The sequence below is a fragment of the Myotis brandtii genome, unplaced genomic scaffold, assembly GCF_000412655.1.
Source record: "Myotis brandtii unplaced genomic scaffold, ASM41265v1 scaffold8, whole genome shotgun sequence".
Classification (NCBI taxonomy): Eukaryota; Metazoa; Chordata; class Mammalia; order Chiroptera; family Vespertilionidae; genus Myotis; species Myotis brandtii.
The window spans coordinates 6,504,116-6,526,399 of record NW_005371219.1 but is presented as its reverse complement, the minus strand read 5'-3'; the positions used below and the strand labels follow the sequence as shown (position 1 = coordinate 6,526,399).

Genomic DNA, 22,284 nt, shown 5'->3' with positions numbered 1-22,284 from the left:
GGGGGGGGCCCCCCCCCCCCCCCGCACGAATTTCATGTACTAGGCCACTAGTCTGTATTTAAAACATACGTAAAATAACAGTGACCTACAAAAAAGACCAAATTTGTAAAATAGTTTATACTATAGACTAGTCTAGGTGTTAGTGTGTCACCTTCCACCATACTGAACCTGCTGTTACATTCTAACTTTATACTATCTCACTTTGAAATCACAAACAAGGAATTTAGAAAATGCCTTGGTCAACTGTACAAAATACTTGGTCTTTTTCATCATTACATTTGGACATAAACCCTAACTGGTTTGGTTCAGTGGATAGAGCGTCGGCCTGCGGACTGAAAGGTCCCAGGTTTGATTCCGGTCAAGGGCATGTACCTTGGTTGCGGGCACATCCCCAGTAGGAGGTGTGCAGGAAGCAGCTGATTGATGTTTCTCTCTCATTGATGTTTCTAACTCTCTATCCCTCTCCATTCCTCTCTGTAAAAAAAAAATCAATAAAATATATTTTTAAAAAATTTGGACATAAAGCAGGGCACTTAAAATCTTTCCTCTATAACAGGTGTCAGCAAAAATCTGTAAAGGGCCAGATAGAAAATTTAAAACTTTGCAAGGCAGACAGTACAGTCTATGTTGCAACTACTCAGCTATGACCTTATAGGGAGAAAGCAACCATAGACACTCATATAAATGAGTGGGTGTGGCTAGAATCCAGTAAAGCCTCATTTTATTTACAAAAGGAGGCTTATTTTTCCCACAGAAATGTGATTGAATGATATACTGGAATTCTCAGCTGTTTTGGTGTTGGTCTTTCACCATTCACTTCATGCACATGTATAGCATTGTATTAATATCTTCAGTTTTATTTCTGTCACATCTTTCTTGCCCCTCCCCCCTGACTTGTTACCTATAATAATAAAAGCATAATATGCTAATTAGACCAGATGTCCTTCTGGACGAAGCCGGGAAGGAAGCTGGTGGGTGCCGGCAGCCGGGGAAAGGAAGGCCTACTCTTACACGAGTTTCGTGCATCGGGCCTCTGGTATTTATTATATTTCTGAGCCTAGCAGCTCTCCTAGGATTATGTCTTTATAACCACTTGGTTGATAGACCATCCAACTGTGTTTAAGGTGTTTTCACACAATTGCTTTCTTTCACACTGACTTTGGAAAAATAATGACTGCTGGAGGATTTCTGTTTGGTTGCAGAATTTAAGTAATGGTGAATGACTTACAGGAGCACTGTGTGGTTTCCATTAAGGTGGAATAAGCACCTTGCTAGATGCAACTAAAAACCCTGGACAGAATGCATGGTGAGGGCTCTGAAAAGTAAATGTTAGCAGGTGAATGAAAGAAGGAAACCAGAATTTAAAATGCCACTGAAACAGCCATGGTTTCCTGTTTCTTTTTTTCTCTGGAATCTCCTAGGGTGGTCTCAAAGGCTGCCATAAACCTGGAACTGCACACCAGGTGCAAATAAAGAACTCCAAGAAGTCTTCTTTTTCTGGTCTGTAAAGACAGGAAGGAGGGGTCCCTTTGGCTCAAAGAGAATGGGTGGGATCCCCTTTTGGTTTAGTTTTATTTTGTTTTGTTTTTCTTCTGTTCTTTCCTGCCACAGATAATGCAGTCCTGTAGTAATTGTAGCCAGGTAGATGCCTAAACTCCAAGGAGGGGGGAACATTTTTTGACCAGAAGAACTGTGGTCCCAAGATAGAATAGCATCAGGCATATCCCTGTTGTTGTTTTCCCTCTGTCATCTCCCCATTTGGCCCAAGAGAGACAGATAATCACAGGCTGCCTGCTGCAGAGTGGGAAACCTAAAGCCTTGGCTTTCTAGCCAGAGGACCAAAAAGTTCCCCTGCTTCTGCCTTTGAGCCAGACATTGTCAGAGCTATTATGGAGAGGAGAAAGAGTTGAAGAAAGTGAGTCCCATAAAGATTTATATGAATACCCCTGAGCTGCTCATGTATGGCTCTGACCCTAAACAGAAGATTCAAGGCTTTGAGAACTGATAGCTCACCTCCCAGTACCAGACTGGCCACTGAGTGCATGATAGATCTGAATACCATCCTATATAATAAAGAGCTGATATGCTAATTAGATCAGACCGCCTTCCAGGCAAAGCCTGGGCTTGGAGGGCCAAGCATCAGGCCTCTAGTGGCATGCATAATAGCCTTCCCTAACTAAACTGAAACCTAACATAAACCCATAAAAAGAAGTTAGACGAGAACTTGAAGACTGAACCATAACATTTCAATTGCTTGCTAAAACAATTTTTAAATCAACATGCTCCGTAGGATTTAAATACCATTTAAAATTATATAACTTGGCCTGGCTGGTGTGGCTCATGTCATCCTTATCCTTGAAGGGTTATGGGTTCAATTCCCTGTCAGGGCCATGCCTGGGTTGCAGGTTCAATCCCAGTCTGGGCATGTGTGGGAGGCAGCTGATCGATCTCTGTTGCTGCCTCTTCCCTTTGCCCCCTTCCATAAACATTTTTAAAAAATTATATAACATGATCAAAATGTTCAGGCTGCAATGATACATTGCTCAATTATACAGAAGATCAGGATATTCTCAGTGTCTCTCAAAGGAAGACAGTCAACATATACCAGCCTTGAGGTGATGCAGATCAAGATTTAAAGGCAGCTGTCATAACGGTTTTATAAGTAAGAGTGAATACTCTCAAAATGAAAGAGAGTCTTAGCAAAAAAAAAAATAGAAGATAGAACTTGAAAATAATTACTGAAATAAAAATTACTGGATGGGCTTAAATAGAATGGACATGACAAAAGAGTGAATGAGTTTATCCAGTCAGCAACAGAGAATAAAAGCTGAGACTTAAATGTAAGTCGTGAAACTATAAGCAGCAAAATCTCAGATATCTCTTGAAGTGATATGTTTACCGATACATCCCCTGAGCAAAGGAAACTAAGGAGTAAATAAACAGATGGGACTATCAAAATTAAAGTTAATGCACAGCAAAAAAAAAAACAACAACCCAAAAAAACCACAAAACCATCAACAAAATGAGAAGGAAGCCCACTGTATGGGAGAACATATTTGGCAATGATACATCTGGTAAAGGTTTAATATCCAAAATGTTTAAGAAACTCATGTAACTTATGTATTTACTGGAGACCCAGTGCACAAAATTCGTGTGGGGGGCGGGTAGTGTCCCTCAGCCCAGCCTGCACCCTCTCCAATCTGGGATCCCTCTCATAATCCACGACTGATGGCTCCCAACCGCTCGCCTGCCTGCCTGCCTGATTGCCCCTAACCACTCCGCTGCCAGCCCAATTGCCTCCAACTGCCCTCCCCTGCCGGCCTGGTTGCTCCTAACTATCCTCACCTGCAGGCCTAGTCACCCCCAACTGCCTTCCCCTGCAGGCCTGCTCCCCCCCCCCCCCCTACCCTCTGCTGGCTTGATCACCCACAACTGACCTCCCCTGCCGGTCATCTTATGGTGGCCTTCTTGTGTCCACATGGGGGCAGCCATCTTATGTGTTAGAGTGATGGTCAATTTGCATATTACCTCCTTATTAGATAGGATACGTTTTTTCCTTTATTTTTTGGAACTCATACAACTTAACCAAAGGAAGACAAACAATCCAATTAAAGAATGGGCAAAGACCCAGCCAGCATGGCTCAGTGGTTGAGTGTTGACCTATGAACCAAGGGGTCACTGGTTCTATTCTAGGTCAGGGCACATGCCCGGGTTGCAGGTTCATTCCCCAGTAGTGGTTGTGCAGGAAGCAGCTGATAAGTGTTTCTCTTTCATTGATGTTTCTATCCCTCCCTTCTCCCTCTCCCTTTCTTTCTCTCTCAAAATCAAAACAAATTTTTAAGAAAAAAAAATACTAGTTTACTTAATTGTATATCCATATGGCTTCAGTTTTGCTATTATTGCCTATACTACAGACTTTCTACTTTATTGAAATAGACATTTTCCCATTTCATAAGAGAGCCACGTTGTATGCCCAAGATCTTGTGAGAATGCTTGTACTGTTGAATTGCCAGCCAAAGGCTTTTTTTTCCTTCATTTTTTGATAATGTTTCTCAATTTTTAATATGCTTTAATCATTTAACTAGTGAAAAGTAATGGTTTCTGAGAGTTGGGATTTAAACTAGATCATGAAAAATGGTGAGATATAAACTAGTGTCCCAGTGCACAGATTCATGCACATTGAAAGGAAATCAATTAGAAGAAATATTTTAATATCCCTATTCATGTCTTGCTAATGAAAAGAAAATAGGATTCTACTGAGTCTACTATCTACCTGCTCTAGGACTTGAGGCTCGGGAAAACACTTCACAAACATTTAAACTATAAAATGTTTGCACCTGACTATAAAGCAAGTCGGTTTCTTGGGCTGAAGAAACTCCAAGGAGCCTAGTCACCATGGAGAGGAAGCTGGGCATTGCTACATGGCGTCATTACCCAGCATCCACAGCCACCGTTTCCGGGCTGAGCTGGGTTGTAGGCTGCACCATGGGGGATCTTGGCAGAGTTGGAAACTAGAGGCCCAGTGCACAAAATTTGTGCACAGGTAGGGTCCCTAGGCCTGGCCGGTGATCAGGGCTGATCAGGGCATTTTGGTTGCCAGCTGGGGCCTCCCTTCCCCGGCTGCCGGCCAGGGTCTTCCTGTGGTCAGTGCACATCATAGCGAGTGATGGGTCTCCCAGTCGAACTCCCATGGGGGAAAGTTGCATATTAGGCCTTTATATATATACTAGAGGCCCGGTGCATGAAATTCGTGCACTTGCGGGGAGTCCCTCAGCCCAGCCTGCAACCTCTCGCAATCCCGGAGCCCTTGGGGGGTGTCCAATTGCTGGCTTAGACTAATGCGGCAGTCAGACATCCTTAGTGCTGCCGTGGATGTGGGAGCCTCTCCCGTCTCCACTGCTGCACTCACCAGCCGTGAACCCAGCTTCTGGCACACTGACCACAGGGGGCAGCTACTGTGTTGAGCGTCTGCCCCCTGGTGGTCAGTGTGCATCATAGCGACCAGTTCTGCCATTTGGTCAGTTTGCATATTAGGATTTTATTATATAGGATAGATGGCCAGTGCAGTTCATAGCAGCTCCTGCGTTGAGCATCTGCTCCCTGGTGGTCAGTGTGCGTCATAGCTACCGGTTGGACAGACAGACACTTAGCCTTTTATATAAATACTAGAGGCCCGATGCACAAAATTCATGCAAAAGTAGGCCTTCCTTTCCCCGGCTGCCGGCACCAGCTTTCCTTGCAGCCCTGGCTTCGTCTGGAAGGACATCCGGTGTAATTAGCATATTATGCTTTTATTATTATAGATAATTTATTTCAGAGAGGAAGGGAGAGAGAGAAACATCATTGATGAGAGAGAATCACTGATTGGCTACCTCCCGCACACCCTACTGGTGATCAATCCCACAACCTGGGCATGTGACCCTGACAGGAATCAAACCCTGGACCCTTCAGACAACAGGCTAACACTCTTATCCACTGAACCAAACCGGTGAGGGCCTTGGTTTCCTTTTAAATATCCTCTGTATATGGCTTATTTATGGTATTTTGTCTATTTTTCTTTTTCTTAGTAAATTGCCAATAATGTTATCTTATTTAATGGATGTCAATATAGATAGACAGTTTTGGAACAAATCTAAATGTAGAGAAGCTACTATAATATGTGCCAACAAATATAAAATACGTTTTGTTTATCATTGAAAAACTCTTCTAAATGTGATTTATAATTTTTGAGAGTAGGCAAATAGTATAATGAATCAATCATCTTTTTTATTAAATGATAGATCCGAGTGGGACATACTTTTGAAGGATGTGCAATGTTCAATCATAAGTGTGACAAAAACTGACAAGCAGGAAGCTTATGTACTCAGGTAAGTCCTGTAAAACAAGAGTTACCTAACATATTTCTGTCTGAATTATACTATATATAGAATAGCAAATTGTTCCCCTGGACCTTAGTTCTATAATTATTTTAACCTTATTTTTAAAAATACGGTGTAAAATAAAATGTTAATTCAGGTATCCCTAGGCAGTAGGTTTTGAAGTCTTACCTGAAAGATCTTCAAGATGGTTGCCATCTTTACCTATTTGTAGTGAGCAGGAAGTATCTATAAAGTGTGTAGAATGACATTGTACCTTTACCTTGCAGATTGGGGTCTTACTTTTAGTATATGCCTCTCAATATCAGAACCTTAGGCAAAGTGAAGTTAGCTCCGCTGTACAAATAGGATTGCCATCTATAACAGAAAAAAGTCATTCAACCTCTTTATAGGTACAAAGATAATTTATTCAATAAATATGTTGAATTCTTATACATATTATAATGGGCCTTGGATTGAACAAGGTTCCTAAGGTACCATAGAGATATAATGGTGAGTGAAAACAAACATTCCTTTCTTCACTGGGCTTATTACCTAGTGTAAGAAGTAATGAGATGGCTATAGAAGTACATGTGAGAGTGGATGGTGCAAGATGATGTAAAGTATGAATTTAATAATGTCTTAGGATAGGTGAGGAGAAAAATTTAGTAGTAAAAAAGAGGGTGTGTATAATGAGCTAATATGCTTTATAATGAATTTAAGGACTATTTCTGTGGGTTCTAGAACTTAAACTGATTTTTGTATAATAGAAGAGGAAGACTACTGTAGTACATTATTTGCTTCCTTGAGGTTTTAACATTTAAAATTAGCAAAAATTTATATTGTAAATTATAGTCCAATAATAGGTTAATTGTATCAATAGTACATAAATAGCATTATAATATTGTAACTTTTTTTAATTGTAGTGAGAGTAGCATGTTTGTCTCCAAGAGACGTTTCATTTTGAAGACATGTGGTACCACCCTCTTGCTGAAAGCACTGGTTCCCCTGTTGAAACTTGCTAGGGATTACAGTGGGTTTGACTCAATTCAAGTAAGTAATCAAAAAACATTATTTAATCCTTTAACTTATAAATAAATTCGTATACTTATTGCTTTGGTTGTAATGGGTAAGGGTGGGCACACCATGAGAGAAAGAATATTCTTCCTGATGCTGAAGAATTGCAGAATATGGAGGAAGCAGAGAATGAGTTGGGATAAAATCCATATGGGAGAAAGAAATGAAGAAACCAGGCATGTTCAATATTTAACTCCTTGAAATGTTAATATGAAGGGCAAAGAAACTAAGAAAACAAGTGAAAGCAAGAAAAATTCAGTTTTCATAATAAAAAGTTGATTATGTTAAGAGCAACAGTATATAGAGTTAAATTCTGATAACATTTAAGAATTAAGGCGATAGCCCGGCTGGTGTGGCTCAATGGATTGAGCATTATCCCATGGACCAAGAGGTCCCGGGTTCCATTTCTGATCAGGGCACATGCCCAGGTTGTAGGCTCGATTCCCAGTAGGGAGCATGAATGAGGCAGCTGATCGATGTGTCTTTCTCGTCGATGTTTCTATCTTTCCCTCTCCCTTCCTCTCTGAAGTCAATAAAAAAAATTTTTTTTAAAGAATTACGGTGTTTACTTAGGGCATAATTGTTCTGATGAGCAGATGTTGAATTTTAGTATTTTACCTAATTAGGGTAAAGGATATCTTGTTACTAGGACCTAAGAAAGTTTTTGTTAATTATTGATCCTCATAAGAAACTCAAGCAATATGTCCTTAATTTTTTGATCACTGACTCTTTTCTTAAGGATGTATTTTTCATTGATTCTGGAGAGATAGAAACACTGATGTAAAGGATAAACATTGATCGGTTGCCTCATGTACATGCCCCCAATGGGGAACAAGCCCAAACCTTGCTATGTATCGATTGGGAATGGAACCCACGACCCTTTAGGGCAAAGGATGACCACTGAGTTACACTGGCTAGTGCTGAATCACTGACTCTTAAAGTTTAATGTACACATGTTCTCCCACAAAATTTTGGTTTACATGTCTATTTAATGCTCAGATCAGAAACCACTGCTTTATTGTATTTTAATTGGTATCGTTGTTATGACCCATCATCTGTAGGCTGGGCATTTTAGTTTGTAGAAAGTCATTAATGCACTTATATTATTAATACTCTGCTGAGACTTTTCCACAGTTTACAAAGTTGTTCCTAGTAGTACTTGACTCATGGATATTGGTTTATCTTCCTTTTTTAGAGCTTCTTTTATTCTCGTAAGAATTTCATGAAGCCTTCTCACCAAGGGTACCCACACCGGAATTTCCAGGAAGAAATAGAGTTTCTTAATGCAATTTTCCCAAGTAAGTTTAAATAAATAGAATTGAAACCTGCTTTATTAAAGTTAGAGGTATATCTTTTCAGAAATCTTTATATATATATGAAAGCACATTTATGCAAATGTAGCATGTTTATAATTAAGATAAGTGTATCAATATAGTTGATTATAAATTTTAGAGTATATGTGTGTGCACCTCGGGTCATTGTTGTTAAAATGATAGAAAATGAAACCAATTCATCTTGATCCAGTCACTTGCTCTGATTTATATCTAACTTAGTGTATATGAAGGCTATGATCCCTTCATCCAGAAAAATGCCCAGTGAGTGACTGCATAATCCTCTGTTAAGACACTGATCCAGCATTCTATACAGGAATTAAGCTGCTTTATAAATGACCAGCACAGTGAGATCATAGTGCCTTCAGTATACTAGGCAAGATTTTCTTTCATTTACAAAACTTATATTTAGAGATCTTCTTTAAAAAAATACATATTAAGGATATGTGTGTGTTTTGGGTTTTGTTTTGTTTTGCTTTTTTGAGAGAGAGAGATGTGAAAAAGAAACATTGATCTGCCGAAACCGGTTTGGCTCAGTGGATAGAGCGTCGGCTTGCGGACTGAAAGGTCCCAGGTTCGATTCCGGTCGAGGGCATGTACCTGGGTTGCGGGCACATCCCCAATAGGAGATGTGCAGGAGGCTGCTGATTGATGTTTCTCTCTCATCGATGTTTCTAACTCTCTATCTCTCTCCCTTCCTCTCTGTAAAAAATCAATAAAATATATTTAAAAAAAAAAAAAAGAAAAGAAACATTGATCAGTTGCCTCTCATGGCCTGAACAGGTATCAAACTTGCAACCTAGGTATATGCTCTAAGATTTGAGCCTGCAACCCTTTGGTGTATTGGGCAACACTCCAATCAACTGAATCACCGGCCAGGACTATAAACCTTCCTTTTTGAGCTTTAAGGTCAAGGAACTAAGGGTTTTCTAATCCAACACCCTTATATCCTAGATAAAGCTGATAACTTAGGATCATTTTAATAATTTGACAGTCACTTACTGGCATGATTTTAAAAAAAAAAATCAGATTTCTATTCTTATCTACTAATATGAAACTAAACTGGTCTAAATCAGAGAGTGCTAATTGTAACTTAATGTAAATATCTACCAATTGTTAATTTACTGTGTTGAGTGAGGCTTTGAAACAATATGGAAAGTATTACATAAAATAAGTTGTATTTACTTGGGAGAGTAGATAAATGGGCAACCAAATTCTATTTCCTAATGGAGCTTTAGGGGAGAAGGAACCATAGTTTTCTCAGCACCACTTAGACTGACTCACTGGCTGCTGAAGAGAATTTCTAAACGACAGTCAGTAAAATATATACATATATTTTAAAGGGTGATGGGGGAGAGTCTTGCCTACTTGTGAATTCACCCACTTATTTTCCTTCACTGATATTTCTGGTAGGAGGCAAATAGTATCATCCCAGCTATTGGAAGGGTGAGAAAAAAACCATCCTATCAAATGGAACTGTTGCATTTATTTTACTTTCTCCTCCCTCAACAGATGGAGCAGCATATTGTATGGGACGTATGAATTCTGACTGTTGGTATGTTGGACATAATCTTACCGATTTTTTTCTTGTATATAAGATTACTTTAAATTGCCGGTTGTCATTTTTAAAAATGATTTTTTACTTTTGTATAGGTACTTGTATACTTTGGATTTCCCAGAGAGTAGGGTAATCAGTCAGCCAGATCAAACCCTGGAAATTCTGATGAGTGAGCTTGACCCAGCAGTTATGGACCAGTTCTACATGAAAGATGGTGTTACTGCAAAGGATGTCACTCGTGTAAGGATTTTCAGTAATTCTGGATTCTGCTTGGGGACTAAAATATATTGTTTAACTCATACTTGTTTTATTTTTTAAATTTGTATTTAATTCAGTCTCTTTTTTCTTTCTTTCCTTTTCAGGAGAGTGGAATTCGTGACCTGATACCAGGTTCTGTCATTGATGCCACAATGTTCAATCCTTGTGGGTATTCGATGAATGGCATGAAATCGGATGTAAGTAATAATATTTGCTTAATACTTATTTAAATATTTAAGTGTGCCCTTTCCATTATTAACACAAAACTATTTCTCTAAGGGAAATTATTGGACTATTCACATCACTCCAGAACCAGAATTTCTTATGTTAGCTTTGAAACAAACTTAAGTCAGACCTCCTATGATGACCTGATCAGAAAAGTTGTGGAAGTCTTCAAGCCAGGAAAATTTGTGACCACCTTGTTTGTAAACCAGGTACTTGGTTTTTTGACAATAAAATCTTCCAGAAAATAAGGGTAGTGAGGAATGTCATAAAATGGTACCTATCAGTCAGATACTAGTTGAGGTTTTTGGGATGAAAAGTTTCCTCTGTTTCGTTAAATTTCTATTGGTTCTTGTTTTATATCTAGTTAATTGGTGGGCTTCCCCCTGTACTGTTTATTGTCCCTGTTGGCAGGCCTGGGATTGGGATGGGGGCTGGTGGACATAAATTATCTTATCTCACTTAAGCCCATAAGAAGGCAGCTAAGATATTTCAAATACCATAGTTTTATGAAGATAAATGTTTTAAATATTTGTGGCATAACTATGTTGTTTGTGAATCTTTTGCAGGTTGGAAGCACTAACAGTTTATTTAATTTTCTTTCCCAGAGTTCTAAATGTCGCACAGTGCTTTCTTCGCCCCAGAAGATTGAAGGTTTTAAACGTCTTGATTGCCAGAGTGCTATGTTCAATGATTACAACTTTGTTTTTACCAGTTTTGCTAAGAAGCAGCAACAGCAGCAGAGTTGATTAAGAAAAATGAAGAAAAAACGCAAAAAGGAAACACACATAAAAGAAGGTGGTGGCTGCTTTTTAGATATTGATACCGGGGGCCATGCTTTCCATAACCACCACCTTGTAGTTGCAGAAAGCCCTAGATGTAATGATAGTGTAATCATTTTGAATTGTATGCATTATTATATCAAGGAGTTAGATATCTTGCATGAATGCTCTATTCTGTGTTTAGGCATCCTATGCCACTCTTGCTGTGAAATTGAAGTGCATGTAGAAAAAAACTTTTGCTATATGAAACTTTACAACACTTATGACAACAATTCAATTTGGTTTATGCACAGTGTAATATTTCTCCAGGTATCCTCCAAAATTCCCCACAGACAAGGCTTTCGTCCTCATTAGGTGTTGGCCTCAGCCTAACCATCCGGGACTGTTCTATTAAATTGCTGCCAGGATGTTACATCCAGTTACCTCCAATTTCTAGGACATATTCTCTACTAATGTTATTGAAAACAATTTCTACTTCATTCAGATGTTTTTTGCCATGGCAATTAAAGTTTTTCTTCCACGAGTGGAGTCCTCTTAAGAAAGTGATTGCAGTTAACCATTTTGTGTACTACTGTTTTAACATTATTGCTTCCTGAGTTTGTATTCCTTTCATTGATTTTGTTCCTCACCATGGTGTCTCCCCTGCCAACCCCGCCCCAATAAAGCAATACACTGTTACACTGGGTCTATACCAATCTTATACCCCAGAGGGGGAAAGGGGATGGACCCTAGGATTTAATTTTCTTTTAAGGTCAAGGGAGTTTTTATTGGCATTGGCTCTTTTAGAAGGTAGTGACAAAAGTAAAACTTCTAGTGTTGATTAGCAAGGAAGACACAAATTAATATTAAACTACACTGGCAGAACTATATGGGAACTATGCCATTCTGTGCTCTCCAGTAAAATAAGATAGCTTCTCATGAAGACCGTGTCTTTACTAACTTGCTAAGTTAGTAGTATAAAAAAAATTTTATCACTAAATTTATTAGCAAGGAGAAAACAAAGGTTATACTGGATTCAGTAAGTCAAATCAAATCATTCACCTTAATTTTTATTTCAGAGCGGCATGAATGTCATTGCCATCTTGTGACCTGAAGTTCTGTGACTGTGATGCACATGATAGTGTTCTGACTTTATGTGTTCCTCTTACTGGTGTTTTCTTCACCACAGTTTCAGAGGATCATGTGAATGAGAACTGTTCAGGTTACTCAGACATACACAGTGAAGCAGAAGGCTGTCCGTAAAACATACGAAAATCCAAAATGGTCAGTGGGAAATGACTAGAAATACAGGCTTTTAGGAGTTGGCATTTTTAGCTGTATTTGCAAATACTGTGAGATTTAAGCAGCCTAGAAAACAGCAAAGTCGACTACATTTTGTATTCTGTCCTCACTTTTTTTTTTCGTTGGGGCTTAATGCAGTGATGTTTTTGTTCCTTCCGTATTTATCAACGAAACACTTTTTTTTAGTGTTTCTAAACATAAAATCTACTTGGTTTTGAAATCAAGTGGTTGGATCACTTTTGACTTATTTTAAGCACATTCTTGATTCAAAGTTTCATTGAAGAAGCTTTCAATCAATGAATCAGTTTGATTCTGTAATTAGCACACAGTACCTACTGTTTTGGTGCTGTTTTGAGGACCAGTGCTCAAAGTGGATTTTCTTGGAACAGTGTCCCAGTGGATTTGATGACATGAGTTGGCTTGAGGTCTATTTTTTTTTTTCTAATACATTTAAGATTTCTACCTAATGTTGAAAAGCTACACAAATTTGTATGAAACAAAACCTAGAAAAATGAAAACTGTAGATTAAGTAGTAATTTAAATTAATCCTAGTATATTATGATAGAGGAGGGAAACTTTTGGTGCCATAATTTCTCTCTTCATGGTGGTGTTGGACTTAAATCAGGTGAAATGTATTTCTGTACCACAATTTAAGCTTCAATAAAAGTTTCCTTAATTGATTGTCTAGTGCCATTCAGAACATTTCTGTTGATGTATTTTTTAAATAGTATACATTATCAAATATTAGGCATCTAAAGTTTTTAAATTAATTGAAAAATCTATTAAATGATTATTTCCTAAGATTTGTGAGTTATGAAGACAAAAGACCTTTGAGCTCCTGGGAGAATGGCTAATTGGTATTCAGATTTAAACATTTTTTGTTAATGGCTTTATTAACTGAAGCTCAAAAGAACTATTTGGACTATGTACCAGGATATCAGAGATTAGAAAGGGTAAATAGTAAGAATTAGAATGTGTATTTGTGAGTTTGGTCTTAGGGAGTCAAAGGTTTGAAGGTAGAATGTTACCACATTCATTTATGGAACAGGCCTCATAATGGTGGAATGGAGAAGAACAAGCTGTGAGCTTCCTGTACTTAATTGATGGTTATTTCTATTAACTAGAACACAATTATAAACTTGATCTTTTTGCCTGCAAGAACTTATTTGTTAATCCTCACCAGAGGATATTTTTTCCATTGCTTTTTTATTTTTATTTATTTTTACAGAGAGGATGTGAGTGGGAGAGGGATAGTTAGAAACATCAGTAAGAGAAATATCAATTCAGCTGCCTCCTGCACACTCCCTACTGGGGATGTGCCCGCAACCAAGGTACATGCTCCTGACCGGAATAGACGCAGGCCGACACTAAGCCAAACCAGCTAGGGCTCCATTGCTTTTCAGAGAGAGTGGGAAGGAAGGACAGAGAGACTGGTTGCCTCTTGCATGCGTCGTCCCCTAGTGGGGGAATGAACCCACAACCCAGGCATGTGCCCTTGACCAGAATTGAACCTGAGACCCTTCAGTGTGCAGGCCAACATTCTAACCATGAAAGCACAACAGCAAGGGCTCGTGTACATATTTTGTGATTCTTTGGTAAAATTTCAGCTCCTCAGCCTCCTTGGCTACAGTAAACTGAACATCAGAATTTTATGAAAATGTCTATGCACATCTTAGGATAAGCTTATTAGAGAATATTTTCCAAAATTTGAGGTAAGTATTTATTACTTAGCATAATACTCCCCAGGTCCCTCCATGCTGTCACAAAGGGATCCTCCTTTTTTGCCGCTGTATAGAGGTGCATATATTCTTTCTGGTTGGTGTTCTGGATTTCTTAGGATATTTTCCTAAAAGTAGGATCACATAGTATCTACTCTTTATACCAGCAGTCACCAACTTTTCGGACCTCGAGGACCACCGGTTGGCAACCGCTGCTTTATACAGTGCTCTCATTTAGTAAAAAGTTTTTGAGAGCTTGAACCATGTATTGCTGAGTAGTATTCCTTAGTATGAATATACCACTTTTTTTTTACCCATTCTATTAATGAGCATTTTACTGGTTTCCTGTTTGGGAAAATATGAATAAAGCAGCTGTGAATGTTTGCATATAAATACTTTTGTGGCTTCTGGGTGTATAGTATTAAGCTGCATTTCTCTGATAAGTAATTTAAAATTTTTCTCAGCAATGTTTTGTGTGATGCTTTCTCATGCTTGATTTCTAGTATTTTATGTTTCATGATGCTAGGGAACTTTTCTAATTGCTAGTTTATAGATAAATAATTTTTAAATTTTGTATCATGAGACCTTGCTAAACTCATTATTATTTTTTAAATATATTTTGATTTTTTTACGGAGAGGAAGGGAGAGGGATAGAGAGTTAGAAACATCGATCAGCTGCCTCGTGCACACTCCCTACTGGGGATGTGCCCACAACCAAGGTACATGCCCTTGACCGAAATCGAACCTGGGACCCTTCAGTCTGCAGGCCGACGCTCTATCCACTGAGCCAAACTGGTTAGGGCTAAAATTATTTTTTGTTTTGTTTTCTTACTACACTGGTTAACACCTCTAATGCGTATTGAGTATTAGTGATAAGAGTTGACTGTGACTGAAGTGAGGTAAGCAAGACACCTAGGGAACAAAATTCAAGGATGAAAATTAGGGTGGTGGCAGTCGGCATCTGAGTGAGTGCATCCTTGCATTCTGCTCCCTGGGGGCTTTGCCTCAGTAGTGTCCTGATCCTTTAGGAAGACATTCAGTATTCCATAAATGTTTGCTGTTGGGTTTGTGTAGATGCCTAGATAGATGGCATCTTACATGGTCTTCTGTATAGTTCTCATGAATGGATGTTGACTTTTGACAGATACCCTTTTCCCCCATTGAAGTGGTCATATCCTTTATTCTGTAAAGATACTATTCCTGTCTTTGGGGAGTTTAGTAATTAAACCTTAGGACTGAAAGAGGCCCCCAAACATTGGAGACAAATGCCTTGTTTAAAGTAACTGCCCAGATGACTGTGCAGTGGTGGCCAAGGTGGCAGTAATTGAAGTGTTGTTCTCTGAGGTGGCAACGGAAGAAACAAAAGATGGCAGATGTTCTTGAAACAAAAGCAATTTTAGTTGATTTGACATGTTGACTTTACAAGACCTTGAACAGGTGACACCCCTCAATCTATCTGCCCACGTGGGAGTACCCCTCAAAACATCACTGACAGAAAAAACAGCCTTGTGCACCACCTCCATCAGCAGTGGGCCAAAACTGTCAAGAGCAACAAGGACCAAGTTGGCCTCCAGGGCTAGAGAATTACCAACAGCCAGGACATTCGCAAGGAGACAAGTCTCCCCCACAGGTCTCCCATCTTATCTGCTCCTGCTCCGGTCCCACCACATACCCAGCATTGGCCCGCCCACACCCACACCCCCACCTCCATCCCCTCCGTGCATACCTCTTCTGATGTCAAAACCTGTGTATTTTCCTTGCCTGTAAAATGTGCCGAGCCATGGTTAAAGGGCATGTCAGACAGTGTGATGTTAGATGCTAGTCACAAGCACCCCCACTCCAGATAACATCCTGCTCCCCAGTCCTCTGGAGATGAAGAGCATGTCTGCAAGGGTCTAGAGACCACCTTGCTGCAGCCAGGCAGGGGCTGGAATTACAGGATCTTGACTAGAGAAAAAGTGAACTGCTCGCTTGCACAAGTTCCCGAGTTCATATTCAAACACTGGCTCATCAATCACTCAGCTAAACCTTTTCTAAATAATTCTCCGTTTTTCCACCTAACCTAAACCTTGGGGGTTCAGTTATCTCACATACTGGTATATATTTACAATTCAAGAATTATTTTCCCATCAGCATGTTTGCTTCTTTTGACTTCAGTTTTAGCATTTTAGTAGTAGGGCAGTTTGAGGTGAACTGATTGCTTGCTCTAGAAATTTCAAAAATCCATTTAGGAGTTAGAAACTTAACTAACCCCTTAAAGTCCTTGACCTTGGTGCTCCCAGCAGATTAATGGTATCTCCCACTCACCCATGTTTTCCTGACCAGCCCTGACTGGATTCAAAACTTGCAATAGAAATTATGAAACCAATGCTGATGAGACTTTGGAAATACAGCAATTAAACCAATGCTGGTAGCCTTGAACATAGTTCCCAAGGAGGATAATCTGGCAATGCCTTTTTAGCTTGAAGTTTTTCAAAATAGCCATATACAAAGTTTGCATGTAGTTACAATTTAGATATCAGAATTTAGGGTGCTGGTTAATTATGTCTATGCAGCATAAATAAATGTTTAAAGGAAATGGGTTCACTGTAATAAGTAGGTAAAACTACAAGAAAGTTCAGTGATTTTATAATGCTGATTATGAGTTAAATTTAAGTCATAGTGCTAGATGATGAGAATAATAAAAATGAGCCACAGTCACAACCTAACAGGAAGTTGACATGGTGATGATAGACATGTGGTGCAAGAGCACAGAAGAGTGCCTCTTGCTTAGGAAGGTTGGGAAGTAAAAATAGTTGAAATAAAAATTGAACTAACAGCTCTACGAACCAACTAAATACCAAGGAAGGATGTGATATTCATTGTAAGGCAAATATTTTTTAAAAGGTCAAGGTGAATTGCTTCCTCTAGGAATTTCAAGAATCCATTTAGGTGGAGGTGTTGAAAGTGGAGGGAGATGGGGAAGTGGTTACTATGGTGGTGGAAAGATTGTGGTGGATGCTAAACTTAGATTTCATTTCCCCTTCCACTTCTGCCTTCAGGACCACCTCATTGAGTATTGGCTACTGGCAGCTCACTGCTCAGTTCCTCCCTAGAAATGTTCTCAGCTGAAGATTTCTGTGTAAGAAAAATGCTTAAAACAGTTTGGCAGAAAATTTAAAGGGACAAAAATAATCCTGGAGGGAGCTTCAAAATGGATTGCAGAAAGGTAGACTGGATGCCAGGAGACCAGTTAAGACTACTACTGGAGGAGAAGGTAAGAAATATTAGGACTTGTGAAGTTGCAGAGACAAAATGATAAATGAGACACAAAGAGGTAAAAAGTAGAAAGCTAAAGTTTTCTGATTTGGTTCTACTGACAACTCAGAAAAAGGAGGAGGGTTGGGATGGAAGATAATAGGCTTGCTTTTAGTTATGTTGAGTTTAATGAGCCAAAGATGGATAAAAAGAAACATTTGCAATGCTAGGATTATGAGATGATGGTCACTTTTTAATAAAGATTGTTTAACCTTTTCTGCAAACTTCTTAAGTTTGTTTACTTAAAATATGAAAGAATTGCTTAATATAAGTGAAGTAAACATGTACAATAGGCATTTATAGATTTCACAGAAATGTGGAGTAATAAACATAAGTTTGACAGTGCCATCTTGGTGATAGATTTATGGGTGTGCTTTTACTCATCTCTCTTTCTACAATGTACATCAACTGTTTGAGTGGTAAATAAGAATAACAAAGCAAGTGTTCCTGCCCTTGCTCCCTGATTCCCTGAGCCACCTACCCTGTGGGTACATGCAGGGATAGTAAAGGAGTGTGTGAATGAGAGCTCCCATGCTGAGCTGAGCATGTGGACTTCAGCCCTGATGCAGAAATAGGATGGAGGCAAAGCGATCGGGTGGGTTCCAAGACCAAGGCCTTGGCATTCATATATTCAAAAAGGTTGGATTCACACAGGAATCAGCATTTTTCTGAAGGATTTGAGGTAAAGGGTAATCTAGACTAAGATTTTTGACATGAAAAAGCAGTTTTTCCCAATCTGTCACTGATGGTTGCAATATGTCAATAACTATTAAAATGAATTTTTCAATAAGTGCAGCCTGATTTTTAAAATTTATTCAGAAGACAAAAATTATTCTACCAAATAGTTACAAAAACTAAACACTTGCCCTCAGTTTCTGTACTTACCTGGTTGAAAACTGATAACAGCTTGGGGCTTATACCAGTCAGCAGATGCTTTGTAGCCTGATCTAGCCCAGTTTGTACTTCAGAACGTACAAGGGGGAACATGACGTGAGGGTCATTTTCTTGTCTTTGTGGAAGTCATGCCTCCAGATAAAAAGAAGCAGGGATCCAAATGGCATTTGGTACCAGATGCTACCCCCACTCCACACCTCCCTTATTCATTAGGTCGTTCGTTCAAAAAACATTTGTGTGCTGGTACTACCTATCTGAAGGAGACGAGCTCTATGCTAAGGCAGAATAATTCTGGGTAATTTTTGAAGATTTTATTGGACATTTATAAAACATTAAAATATATGTGAGGTAAGGAAGTGCAACAGCACCCACATCCTAGGACACAACGTTCTTAGAGCTGAAAATATCATCCCATTTAAAATAGTCACCATTGTTACTATCCTGGGGCAGGAGGGAGGGATTATAAAAGGGCACAAGGAAATTTTTAGAGGTGATGGATATGTTCACCACCTTGTTTATAGTCATAGCTGTACACATACAAAATTTATAGAGTTGTTCACTTTTTAGTACTATGTGTAATTTATTGTATGTCAGTTATACCTCAATAAATCTGTCTTAAGATGCTGAAAGTTAAAATTTAGTTACAACAAAACTAAATTTTCTAATCATGATTTCACCAAATTGGCCATCCTACTTCTGCGAAAGAATAAGGGGTTTTCATGGTCCAAATTTTGTTTAGGACTGAGTGGATCAATTCAGATTTAAAACAAAGTGCAAGCTGTCATGTCAGGGTTAGTTAGTTCTAAAAGAAGCACAAAAACCCTGAAGCTTATGGGTGGAGGTTGGCCACCACCTGAACCTGTTTCAACAGAGTGTCTATTGTATGAAGTGAAACTGCCTTAGGCATTTTTGAAAACTTATCTAGACAATTTTGATAGCTGAGGCGTTTTTCCCACATTAGGCAAAAGCCCAAATATTTTAATTCCCTTATTTTCACAAACACCAATGCTTTTGTCAGTTCTCCTACATTGCATGTGTGCACATGCACACACACTTTTTCTTTGAATGTTAAATTTGGTAAAAGTTACAACTTGGAGAAATCACACTAGTATATAAAATAAAAATGTGTGGGATTTTCTATCTATATAAAACTTCTATTCATATGTTTCTGCTTACTACTTTCAAAACTCAGTTCATTTTAAAATTAATACTTCTGCACATTATATTAACCAAATTCATAAAAATGCAAATGATACATATATAGGGTGAAATTCAGTCACTCTTACCTCAATTTCCCACCCACCCAATTCCCTTCCTCAGAGGCATCCAGTCTTGCCAGTTTCTTGTATGAACTGCCAAAAAGTCTGTACATATACAAGCAAATATGTGTATTTGCATATATAGGTAAGTATGCAAATATACATATGTCTTAGTAGACAGCACACAGTCTTATAACTTTTTCCAGGCTGGTGTGGCTCAGTGGTTGAGCATTGACCTATGAACCAGGAAGTTATGGTTCTATTCCCAGTCAGGGCACATGCCTAGATTGCAGGCACAATCCCCAGTAGGGGACAAGCAGGAGGCAGCCAATCAATGATTCTCTGTCATCATTGATGTTTCTATTTCTCCCTCTCCTTTCCTCTCTGAAATCAATAAATTTATTGTATGTCAGTTATACCTCAATAAATCTGTCTTAAGATGCTGAAAGTTAAAATTTAGTTACAACAAAACTAAATTTTCTAATCATGATTTCACCAAATTGGCCATCCTACTTCTGCGAAAGAATAAGGGGTTTTCATGGTCCAAATTTTGTTTAGGACTGAGTGGATCAATTCAGATTTAAAACAAAGTGCAAGCTGTCATGTCAGGGTTAGTTAGTTCTAAAAGAAGCACAAAAACCCTGAAGCTTATGGGTGGAGGTTGGCCACCACCTGAACCTGTTTCAACAGAGTGTCTATTGTATGAAGTGAAACTGCCTTAGGCATTTTTGAAAACTTATCTAGACAATTTTGATAGCTGAGGCGTTTTTCCCACATTAGGCAAAAGCCCAAATATTTTAATTCCCTTATTTTCACAAACACCAATGCTTTTGTCAGTTCTCCTACATTGCATGTGTGCACATGCACACACACTTTTTCTTTGAATGTTAAATTTGGTAAAAGTTACAACTTGGAGAAATCACACTAGTATATAAAATAAAAATGTGTGGGATTTTCTATCTATATAAAACTTCTATTCATATGTTTCTGCTTACTACTTTCAAAACTCAGTTCATTTTAAAATTAATACTTCTGCACATTATATTAACCAAATTCATAAAAATGCAAATGATACATATATAGGGTGAAATTCAGTCACTCTTACCTCAATTTCCCACCCACCCAATTCCCTTCCTCAGAGGCATCCAGTCTTGCCAGTTTCTTGTATGAACTGCCAAAAAGTCTGTACATATACAAGCAAATATGTGTATTTGCATATATAGGTAAGTATGCAAATATACATATGTCTTAGTAGACAGCACACAGTCTTATAACTTTTTCCAGGCTGGTGTGGCTCAGTGGTTGAGCATTGACCTATGAACCAGGAAGTTATGGTTCTATTCCCAGTCAGGGCACATGCCTAGATTGCAGGCACAATCCCCAGTAGGGGACAAGCAGGAGGCAGCCAATCAATGATTCTCTGTCATCATTGATGTTTCTATTTCTCCCTCTCCTTTCCTCTCTGAAATCAATAAAAAATATATATTTTTAAAATGTATAACTTTTAAATAGGTAACACACCCATATGTTAAAATTCAACAGGCACAATTCTTGAGGTTTCCCTTCCATCCGTGTCCCTGCTTCTAGCTCATTCCCCGCCTAAACAACCCGTGTTACCAGTTTGTTGTGCTTCCTTCTGGACAAAGTCTGTGCATATATAACCAGGTTGTTTCTTTTTACTAATAACACAATCTTGCTCCACATGTGCAGGAACTTTACTGATTTGGTTTATTGTGTCTTCCCTAAGCACCTAGCAGCTCCTGCCACATAGTACGTGTCCAATAAATATTTCATCATCATTTTTAAATATATCGAGCAAATCCTGTTAACCCACCAGTGGCATTTTTTCTGTATCATACCTTTCTTGCTTTTTCTGTGATTAAAGTCCAAACTCAATCAGTATCTGCTTCAGACTACTACAACCACCTAAGTAGCCCCCTAGCTGTCTGTCTTACAGGGAAATAGCTCTAGGGAAAGAGAGAGAGGCCATGTCACATGACGGAAGGAATACCGGGTTTAGAATCAGACTGCTCGAGTTCATATTTCTGGTCTGCTATTTAGAGCCATGGAACCTACTTTGATAGACCTTTGCCTCAGTTTCCTTGCTTGTACTATATAGATAACTGTGCCTTCTTCACAGGGTTGTTTTAAGATTAAATGGGCTAATATGTAAAGTAGTTAATACGGGAGTGAGCAAAAGTGGGTTTACCATTGTTTGTATGAGAAATAATATAATAATTAGTAAATAATAATATAAGAATAGTTTCTCATACTCACAATTGTAAAATACATTTGCCTGCCCCATGTATATGTACCTGGCATATAATGTGTTCAATAAATGTTGCCTATTATTATTATAACACAATTCATCTTTCTTGAGCACTGTTTTGAGCACATCATAAGTCCTTTTTCATAAACCTTTAAAGCAGCTCCTCATAAAAATTGTACATTATCTACACTGAGCCTTAAGGCCCCTTATCAATTTATCTCTTCCTCCTCACTAAACCAGTTTCTTTTTTTTAAAATATATTTTGCCCTAGCCAGTTTGGCTCAGTGGATAGAGTGTCAGCCTGCGGACTCAAGAGTCCCAGGTTCGATTCCGGTCAAGGGCATGTACCTTGGTTGAGGGCACATCCCCAGAAGGGGGAGTGCAGGAGGCAGCTGTGATGGATGTTTCTCTCTCATCGATGTTTCTAACTCTCCTTCCTCTCTGTAAAAAAATCGATAAAATATATTTAAAAAATATATATAT

At 38.7% G+C, this 22,284-nt stretch overlaps 2 protein-coding genes across 2 annotated transcripts in view; both read left to right on the top strand.

The window, feature by feature from the left end:
* The window catches only part of AMD1 (adenosylmethionine decarboxylase 1), a 24,546-nt gene extending 11,497 nt beyond the window's left edge, over positions 1 to 13,049 (top strand). Inside the window, 9 exon segments of the mRNA XM_014531328.1 lie at positions 5,781 to 5,867; positions 6,782 to 6,908; positions 8,128 to 8,230; positions 9,776 to 9,818; positions 9,917 to 10,061; positions 10,184 to 10,276; positions 10,359 to 10,398; positions 10,401 to 10,513; positions 10,910 to 13,049. Coding sequence (XP_014386814.1) covers positions 5,781 to 5,867; positions 6,782 to 6,908; positions 8,128 to 8,230; positions 9,776 to 9,818; positions 9,917 to 10,061; positions 10,184 to 10,276; positions 10,359 to 10,398; positions 10,401 to 10,513; positions 10,910 to 11,050 — 892 coding nt within the window. The 3' untranslated portion in view covers positions 11,051 to 13,049.
* The window catches only part of GTF3C6 (general transcription factor IIIC, polypeptide 6, alpha 35kDa), a 46,591-nt gene continuing 36,565 nt past the window's right edge, over positions 12,259 to 22,284 (top strand). The window contains exons 1-2 of the mRNA XM_014531329.1: positions 12,259 to 12,346; positions 17,124 to 17,338. Of these exons, the coding sequence (XP_014386815.1) occupies positions 17,276 to 17,338 (63 nt within the window). The 5' untranslated portion in view covers positions 12,259 to 12,346; positions 17,124 to 17,275. The remainder of the gene's footprint in view (positions 12,347 to 17,123; positions 17,339 to 22,284) is intronic.